General features: G+C 41.7%; 1 protein-coding gene and 1 pseudogene across 1 annotated transcript; one reads left to right on the forward strand and one right to left on the reverse strand.

Annotated features, from left to right (window-relative positions):
- The first annotated feature begins 693 nt into the window (after nt 1-693).
- On the forward strand, nt 694-1,430 carry LOC112060453 (olfactory receptor 9S13-like; annotated as a pseudogene).
- A 2,407-nt stretch (nt 1,431-3,837) lies between these two features.
- Nucleotides 3,838-4,770, reverse strand: LOC101946362 (olfactory receptor 9S13-like). Its single transcript, XM_024110858.1, has one exon. The coding sequence runs from the start codon at nt 4,768-4,770 to the stop codon at nt 3,838-3,840; it is 933 nt and encodes a 310-aa protein (XP_023966626.1).
- Nucleotides 4,771-10,236: the final 5,466 nt, after the last annotated feature.

Below are 10,236 nucleotides of genomic sequence, written 5' to 3' on the forward strand. Positions count from 1 at the left end.
TTTTTAATTTGAATTTGTCTGGTTTCTCTTCCAGACATTGGATCTTGTTATGCCTTTCTCTGAAAAAATAAAGATGCCTTTTATATCCAGAATATTCTCTCTGTGCTGATAGTCTGTGATCAAGTCATCCCCCCCCCCACACACACACACATACACACATGATCTTCTTTTTGCTAAGATAAACAGACTGTGTTCTCTACATCTGGCTCACTCAGGCTTTTTTTCCAGTTCTGACATGATTTTTGTGGCTCTTCTCTGCCATGTCTCCAACTTTTCAACATGAGTTGAGGGTAACTGTGGGGTCACGAACTCTCAGTGTGATGTTGTCGCCAAAAAGGCTAACGATCTCTGCTACCAGGGGTTTACAGACATGATCAAATCATCTCTTAACCTTCTCTCTAATAAACTAAGTACACTAAATACACTAAATCTCCCTTATTATTTCACAGTGAAACATGAAATCAATCTTTTATCTCCCCTCTGCACCATTTTCATTTTTTTAAGAAATATCCTTTTTGAAGTATGCACCAGATGCAGATATTAGTGGCCTCTCCAGTGCCATAAACGGAGGTAATTAACTTCCCTATTCAGAGCTAGCCATTTAATACAACCTCCTATTTACTGTGTTCACAACAGCAAATTCATTAATAGCTCTAAGGTCTTTGAGGAGAGAGGTTGGACTGGGGAGTCAGCATGATCCTCCTCATTAGAGCCAACTCTCGCCTGCACACCCCTATGTATTTCTTCCTCATGAACCTGTCAGTCTTAGACCTCTGCTTCACCTCCACCATCACCCCCAAAGCCATGGTGAGCTTCCTAGCAGAGAGCAAAGCCATTTCCTACAATGGATGTGCCACCTAATTCTTCTTCTTTTCTGTCTTCCTCACTGCTGAAGGGTTCCTGCTGGCAGCCATGGCGTATGATCGGTACATTTTCATCTGCAACCCACTCTTGTACCCCATCACCATGTCCAAGTGGGTTTGTGTTCAGCTGGTGGCGGGGTCATATTTTGCTGGCTGTGTGAACTTCATGGTGCAGCCTGGCTTCACCTTTACACTGCACTATTGTGGGTCAAACGAGATCGATCATTTCTTCTGTGATGGCCCTCCCTCGATTAGTCTCACACCAGTGATACATATGTCAATAACCTGGTGATGTTTACCTTATGCGGCCTTATCATAGGGAGCACCTCCCTGTTCGTGCTTATCTCCTATTCTTATATCATCTCCACCATCCTCAGGATTCGCTCTGCTGAGGGCAGACACAAAGCTTTCTCCACCTGCACCGCCTATAGAATAGCAGTGAGTTTATTTTATGGGTCCACAGCTTTCATGTATGCACAGCCCACCTGGTTAACTTCTCTGTACCCAAGGAAAATGGTGTCTGTGTTTTACACCTTTGTCATCCGCATGATTAATCCCCTCATCTAGAGTCTAAAGAATAAAGAGGTGAAAGAAGCTTGGGGCAGAACTATGGGGAAGAAATCTTTGAAAAGTAGAACCTTGCTTATGAACATAGAGACCAAATCTACCTGTGCAGTGCTTTTGTGAACTTCTGAAATGTGGGGGAGGGGGAGAGAAGAAATACAAATTTCTGACAAAATATGTCACTATTTTCTTTGTCATTTTTCTCCAGCTATAAACTAATGAATATTTGGGATCAGTGTATGAATGGTTGGAGGATGACATGGGAGAGCAGGGGACTAGCTCAACATATCTATCTAGCCATCTAAGCTGTGGAACTCATTGCCACTGGATAATATGTAAATAAATTTGCAGAATTCTAAAATGGCTTCATTGTTTATAGGGACCTCCTGCTTTGGGGTATGAACCAACTGTTACTCTCTGGTTTAGGAAGATTTTTTCTCCATGATTCAGATTATAATACTGTTGTCTTTGAAACAGCTGACACTGGGCACTACTGGAGATAGGATGATGATGCATGGCAATTCTTCTGCTCCTATAACATTCCAGAGCATTGACTATACAACATATTTGTGACAATAAAGTATTTCCATATTTATTTGTATATTTCCATATATTGATAATAGGAATTACCTCAGTCCAAATCATCAGGTAATATAAATTTGGTTTAGCCAATCTGACTTCAGTGGAGCTCCATGGATTTAAGCCTGCTCAGAATCTGGCCCTTGAAGTATCTCTGATGTAATGGTGAGGTAGCTGTTGGAAAATGGTGAAAAATGTGACATCTGTGTCAGGTAATGGAAACAGAGTCTATGTTAGACTGGTTCATCTACGTGCAATACTCCTATGTTGTGTCTGCAACACACCTCAATAAAGGCAGTGGTTTTGATTCAAATCTCATTCCTATTGATGTAAATCAAGAGTATTCACTCATCCTGGTATAAATCACTAGTAGCTGCGTTTATACCAGTGGGCTTGGTTCCATTATCACATACCCTCATGTAAATCGTTAGTAACTCTGTTGCAGCCAGTGGTGATCATTCTCTTCTCACTCACCCAAGTGTAAGTCTGGAGGAAATCTGCTGGTGCCAAGGGGATGGATTTTCCTTTCATCTGCTCATTGTAAAACCGTAGTAACGCCACTGATATCAATGTAGTTGTACTGTTGTAAAACATGCATAAATGAAGGAAAGGTCAAGACCATTCTCTCCACATTTAAAGTTTCATTAACTTAGTAAAAAAATCACATCAAAACCCTTTTCCTGTTTCTTCTGGAGGTGAAATGGACACAACACTGGCTCAATTCTGCAGGCTTTTTATAGGATAAAATCTCCTTGATCTCAGATGAGATTTAGGTGGACTATACGTCGCTTTATCAGACTCACTCTGATCATTTACCATGGAAATCCCAGGATGTTAATCACTGAATATCAGTCTCCTGTAAATATGGTGAATGAGTCTCAGAATGTACCAATTTTTAAAAATAAAAATCAAATTATGAAGAGACATACATTCTGTCTATCTGCCTCTTTTGGTGTCTAAATGCCTTTGAAAATATGGCCCTAAGTGACTTGGGAGCCCAAGTCCCATAGTTTATTTCTGTGAGACTTTTACATCAGTGTCCATTGAAAGGAGTATGTACAGTTTGACAATGTTCAGAGGAAAGGGTAAGCAACCATGCAAAGTAGAATCAAGAGGCGGGTTTTCTTCACATAGAGGTGGCTGTCACCTGTCCCTGCCCATGCATTTCCAGGGTTTAAAATTATTGTATTAGCAATAACTACAGATTCCACTTACATTCAGTGTCCCATTTTACCAGATGTTGCACAACACATGGTCAGAAAAAGTCTGTGCTCTCAAAAATGTCACCATGTAAACAGATTGAGCAGGAGAAAGGAAGCATCAAAATCCACATTTTACAGATGGGGACCTGAGAAACGGTGGGATTAAGGTTGAGATTTTCAAAGCTGCCTAAGACTTTGGACACTAAAGTCCTATTAAAGTTAATGAGAACCGAGCACTCAAATCTTTTAGCATCTCAGCGTAAGCAGCCTGCCCAAGTTCACACGGGGAGCTAGAAATAGATCCCAGATTTCGCAAGTCACAGTCCAACATCTTCATCACAAAACCATCCACCCCCATTTTCCTCTTTCAAGGCACTTAGACTTAGCCTCTGATTCATCACCCTTACATTTTGTCTGGGATTTTAAAATGAGCCAAAGGGAGTAAGATGCTCAATGGAGTGCTTAATTCCCTCAGGCCACTGAATGTCCCTGCCTTTCCCTATAATATTCACCAGCTGAGACCATTGTTCCATGGAAGCGCCTTGTAGAAATTTCGTTGTCTTTGTCACCTATTGTTGTCCATCCCAGTTACCTGTCCACTGTTGAATTGCCTTGCTACTTCAGGGAGCTCAGTGGAAAAAGACTTTCTTTTTTAGTTGTCTTCTCAGGGCCACTTTCACCTCCTTGTTCCTCAGGCTGTAGATCAAAGAGTTCAGCATGGGGATGACAATGGTGTAGAACACAGAGACAACTTTACTTTGACTTGGGGAGGTTATGGCCCCAGGCTGAGCATACATAAAGAAGACTGTCCCAAAGAACAAGCTCACAGCCACCAGATGGGAAGTGCAGGTGGAGAAGGCTCTGCGTCTTCCCTCAGCAGAGGGTATCCGCGTGACAGTGGTGATGATGTAGCTGTAGGAGATAAGGACGACCAGGCCAGTGCTCACTATGATGAACCCGCACACGGCCAGCATCGCCATTTCATTGGCAAAGGTGTCAGAGCAGGAGGCTTGCATCACTGCGGGGACGTCGCAGAAGAAGTGGTCAATTTTCCCCAGCCCGCAGAAGGACAAGGTGAATGTAAAGCCTGTTTGGATGCTGCCATTGAGGCAGCCTGAGAGATAGGAGACCACCACCAGGAAAACACATATCCTCTTGGACATTGTGATTGGATAATGCAGTGGGTTGCAGATGGCAACGAAGCGGTCATAAGCCATCACGGCTAGGAAGAATGCCTCGGTGGTCCCAAAGAGAGAGAAGAAGAACATTTGGGCAGCACAGCCATTGTAGGAAATGGCTTTTCGCCCTGTTGAGAAGCACAGCAAGGCTTTGGGGGCAATGACGGAGGAGTAGCAGAGGTCCAGGAAGGACAGGTTCTTCAGGAAGAAGTACATGGGGGTGTGGAGCCTGGAGTCAGCACTGATGATGGTGATCATGCCGACATTCCCCACCAGGGTGACAGTGTACAGAACCAAGAAGAGGACAGAGAGGAAGATTTGCAGTTCAGGATGGCCTCCGAATCCCACCAGGATGAACTCAGCCACCGTTGTGTGGTTTTCCATGGCTCTTTTTGTATATGGAGGAAAGAAGAGACAATTTGGGGAGAATGTTGTTTCCTCAATGAGCTCCAATCACCATGTTGGTATATAGTAGCTGTCAGCAGACACATGCAGTTGAACGATCCATTGCAACCCTGGGCATGGGACAGAGAAGACAATACATAAGAATCACGCTTTCTTGCAACAGATATTGTGCTTCTTCATCATAAGCAAACATTCACATGTGTTGTTTATCATGTTGGAAGTAGACTGGTCCTGAAAGTTGAAAGAAGGTTGAGAATGAATGAGAGAACTTTTACAAGCGAGGAAAACTAATAAACATGTAGACTTAAATACATATATTTCATTAAAAAATCTAGAAAAAAGAGAGAAGTGAGGGGAAGTAGAGAAAGAGATTAGAAAGGGAAAACAGAGGGAAAATGTGTGAGATAGATAGATAGATAGATAGATAGATAGATAGATAGATAGATAGATAGATGTGAAAACTTAAGTATGGAAATTTTGGGGGAAGTTAGATGGGAATCTGTTAGATAAGAACCCCTACATTTTTACAAGAGCCAATCTCATGACAGTTTCACCATTCATAGTGGCAGAAAACTCAGACTTTCACCTCACAAGAGTTCAGCCCAAGCCAATCCAAGCCAATTTGTCTTCTAGCTAGAAAACTGTTTGCCTGATTCATGTCCAAACATCACTTCCTTACTCCTCATTTGAAAGAGGAGAAAAGGGGTCCAAATTTTACTTTTGCTGAGACTGGTGTAAATCAGGAACAGATGTGAAGTCACATTGCTTAATGCTCTATTAGAAAGTGCTTGGATACTAGCAAGCGGAGTGCAGTTAAAAAACCTAGCTAGAATAGAATAGAATAGAATAGAATAGAATATGAAAATATGTGTTAAGCTCAACGGTTTTCTCCTCTCCCCCACCCTGATGTAAATCAGGAGTACCTCCATTGGCATCAGCAGGACTGATTCTGCTCTCACTCACTCCAATGTTATTCTAGTGTATCCCCAGAATAGTCAATGTAGAGCTTTGTTGTAAAGTTGGCTTAAGAGACAACATAATCAGATATCATGTGTCCTTATGTCTAATCATCTGACTTCATCACAGAGCCAGTTTCTCTCTCTCTTCCCTCCCATTATAAACTAGTAATTATTTTAAATTAACTCTCTGCCTTTTCTAACTTACTTGTCTTCCCACCCAAGAAGGACTAATATTTTGTCACTGAAAACAAATCAGAGTAGCTACTGGAAACATAACACGGTCAGATGATAATAAAATTACTTACTTTTCAGGTATATACACTGCCACAGTGATTCACAGATAATCCATTGGTTTTATTTCATTCAAAAAAAGTGGATCTTAAGAAATATGATAAAGAAAAAAATAAAAAAACAAAACAAAATCCTAAGCTTTGAAACATCCAGAAGTCATATGGCAGAAAAGCAATGACAAAAGTGCTTCCTTGATTTCACTGATTTCTTACAGAAGAGAAAAAAAATATGAGTTTTCCATCTGCATACATTTGTGATTATATTTCTGAATGTACTCAGCATTATCTATTGTGCTCTATGGTACCTTAGGAAGCAGCAGCAGCTTTCTTGGCTGACTCAGAATGAGTAACTCTGAGTGTTTCGTTAACTCACCCGTGGTCTGCTTTTTAAAGTGACTTTCCTTTTCCCATAGGACACATTCTTTAAGCAGTCAATTAACTTTGTTTTCCACACGTGGATAAGGGTGCAATCTTTTTAAGAATTAAGAAACTAAGAATTGCTGGTGGTGTAGAAAGAGTAGATCGCACTGGAGAATTTGCTCACTGACTGCAAAATTTCAGAATGTTTTGTAAATAATTATTTGAGTGGCAGGATGGGTCCACGGTTAGGTCTCTCGACTTGGACTTTGGACACCTAGGTTTGGGTCCCCTACTCTGTCATAGACTTCCCATGTCACTTAGGCCAGTTTTTAAAAGGGATTAAGATGCCTACCAATGCAGAGAGGTGCCTAATGCACATTAAAATCAATTTGAAGTCACCAAGAGTTAGGTATGTTAGTGCTTCTGAAAATCTCGCTAGGTTCTTGTCAGCATCTTTAGACACCTAAATACCTTTACAAAAGTGACCCTAAGTGACACAGGAAGCCTGTAGCAGAAGAGAGCCTTGAACCTGCCCCAGCACACACACTAACCACTGGATAACCCTTCCTTTCTTTAGCTCCAGCTCACATACGGGATCCAACAGGTTTCTTGATCACCCCCAGGCTTATCTCTTAACTTTGGCTTCTCCCAAGGAGAGGCGCTGGCTTGAGCAGTTTTGGTGGATGAAAAGTCCCATAACTTTGTTGATTGACTAGGGCTACAACCCACTCCCATTGTTAAAGCTTCCATTGATTGCAACAGGAATAGGACACGGCCTATTGTTATGGAGACTGGGACTGGAGATGTCCCACGGTGCAATACTGTGTTGGGTGTTGTCCCCACCTCCCTGGGAAATTTTGACAAAAATGATTTTTTGGTGAAATATCAAAAAAGCAAAATATTCAAAATGGGGCCGTGTGGCATCATGAGCATCGTGGTAGGTTCAATGCCTTATGCACCCCTCCTTCTCTTGGGGCCACAATCTCCTGCTGGATTACACCTCCAATGATGCACGAGTTTTTCTCCTTATTGTATGGAGTGGGTGTGCAGCATGGGAGATGTATTCTGGCCAGAGACCCGAGCCCATAGTGGAAAATGACAACATAGGCCACCCAAACTACAACTATTAAGAGGCACCACTGTGTCATTGTGAATTGAAATATTTAGGGGTTTGGCTGAAAAAAAACCCCTCTTCGTGAATGAGCGGGGGGTGGGGGGGCGGTTAAGCTTTATTAACTATCAGAATTGTTTGAGAAATTTTTGTTTCGTTGAAAACCCAATTTTCCATTGGCAAACAATTTAAATGGAAAATTCTTGACCAGACATTTTTCTCTAGTCTAAGTCTGGTGCATGAGCTCAGTTACAATGTAATAACTCCCCCTCCCTCACCATCATCAGTAAAGTTGGAACTTTGGATCATCAGACCTAAATCACAGCCATTTGCCACTTGAACTAAAGGAGGATATCTATCTGGTGGCAGAGTAGTAGGCTGTTATCTTCTCTCTGGTCCAGCCCCTACAGGGGGCTCCAGTAAACATTTTGCAAGTATTTTATGGGAAGTGTTTAAGCACTGATTTTGATTGTTTGTTGCATATTGATAACTGTAATTGCTGTTATAGGTCATGACAAAGGCATTTTTATTAAGTTGACAAAGAAATATTTATTTATTATTACAATACCGTAGCTCCAATAGACTCAGTGTGAGATTAGAGCCCCATTGCACTGGGCACTGCACAGCCACAGTGATAGGCTGTCCGTACCTCAAAGAATTTGCATTTCTAATAAACAAGGTAAGTGAAGGAATTGTTATTATTCCTGTTTGACAGATAGAGAACTGGGGCATAGAGACTTTTAGTTGGGATCTACAAAGGACTTGGGTGGAGATTTTAAATGAAAAAGGAAGAATAAGGTACCCAAATACCATTGAAAACCAATGGAAATTGGGGTGAGACTTATTTTTTTTAATGCCTAAGTGACTTAGGAGCACAAGTTCCATTGGCATTTGAAAAATCCCTCCTTGGGTCCCTAATTTCCTTGGGCAATTTTGAAAATCCCTGTCTCAATGCATTTCCAAGGTCACCCAGAGCTGAAAATTGACCCCCAGTATCCGGAGATCTGTTCCAGTAAATCAAGACCATCTTTCTTCTCCTAGAAAACAATATACTGGGTGTGTTACACTTGTTCATTAAATTTCTGCTCACCCTTAAAACCAACTTCCCTCATTAGCTGAGCGTCCTCTGAGCATGGACTCCAAAGAAAGTAATTTAATTTATTTTCCAATAATTAATGCACAATTAAGTCATGCTTCAAAGGCAGTTTCAACAATGGAAGAATCCACCGTCCCAACAGTGTTCAGCCATCCCGCATCTTATGGCTGGTCCTTTCTTTGATGCCATAGCTACCTGTAGGATCTTTGCCATTCTACAGATGTGAATCTCAAGAACAGAAGGAGTTAGATCAACATGTTCATAAATTGTTGGTTCCTTGGATTGTGAGAGGATGACTTCAGACACCTTTGGTCTGATTTTTCAGAAGTTTTTGGATATTGAGTAGAACTCATCAGAAAATGGGATTTTTTCAATGACAAACATTTATTTCATCTACGTTTTCCACAGAAAAGTTTGCCTTTTTGGCAAAATATTGAAAATCAATTTCAGTTTTGAAATGCCACCATAGTGCCACATTGCAGTTGCAGTTCAATTGCCTTATACATTCAACACCACTATAACCCGAGCTCCCTGATTGGACTACACCTACCATGGTTTCTTGTCATGGACATGGGAGGCAGTTGCATCATGTGAGTCCCCACTTGTGGTGCATTATGGGAGATGTAGTTTGGTTGGTGAGAGCTACCTAAAGAGGACGATGAGGATGTGAGGAAACTGAACCAAACTCCTATTAGGCACTGAAGTTGTTTTTTCAAGCATTTGTTGGTTTTTTTAAAGAAAAATTGAAATTTTCCACAGAATGTAAGCACTTGTGAAAAAAATTGTTTAGTCAAAATGCCAATTTTCTGTCAGAACACACTTTCATGGAAAATTTCTAACCAGCCCGAGTGCTGAGAAGCCACAACACCCGTTGATTTCAGATGATTGGGGGGGATAAGTGAGAATGAGAGGAGCAAAGGACTGGTGAACAGAGATGGCACAGGGGGTTAGAAAGAGGACAAGAATTGAGGTGTACTCCAATGGTATAGGAATTTTTTGAATGTGGGAACCCAGAATAGGGATAGAATGGTGGAGAAGTCAGCAGAGGGAGGAGCAGAGAGAGACAGAACAGGTGGGATGTGTGTAAAGGTAGTAAAGCACAGACACAATGGGTTGGTGTATACTTATATATGTAGACAAGAGAGACATGGCTGTATATTAATGGTTGGTTTTCTCTCCATGGACAGCAGTACCAGAATCAATATGCTTCCAACACAAATCTTGGGTGGGCGGGGGGAATTGTCTTGTGATCCCGAACACTGCCCCAGCACGGCCACAAACTTTTGGTAAACTTTTGAGTAAACTTGGGCTGAGATTTTCAAAGGTGACCAAAGAAGCTAGCTACCCATTGATATTCAGACAGAGCTGGGAACCTAGGTTGGGATTTTTGAAAGAGCCTGCCAGAGCTCGGGACCCAAATCTCACTGAAATTCAAAGTGTGAGGCAGAGAGAAGTACTGAACAGAGATCTGCTCAGCTACAGCCCACTGTCTTAACCACAAGCCCATCCTTCCCCAGCAGTGTGGCTTGCCGAATTTCACCTAGATATAGGATAACACAGGTTTGCTTGTTCCTCGTGTAGCATGACATCCATCCAAGACTCATCAGTAACCCCCTTCTCCAGCAGTCT

This window comes from Chrysemys picta, chromosome 13 (genome assembly GCF_011386835.1).
Source record: "Chrysemys picta bellii isolate R12L10 chromosome 13, ASM1138683v2, whole genome shotgun sequence".
NCBI classification, from domain to species: Eukaryota; Metazoa; Chordata; order Testudines; family Emydidae; genus Chrysemys; species Chrysemys picta.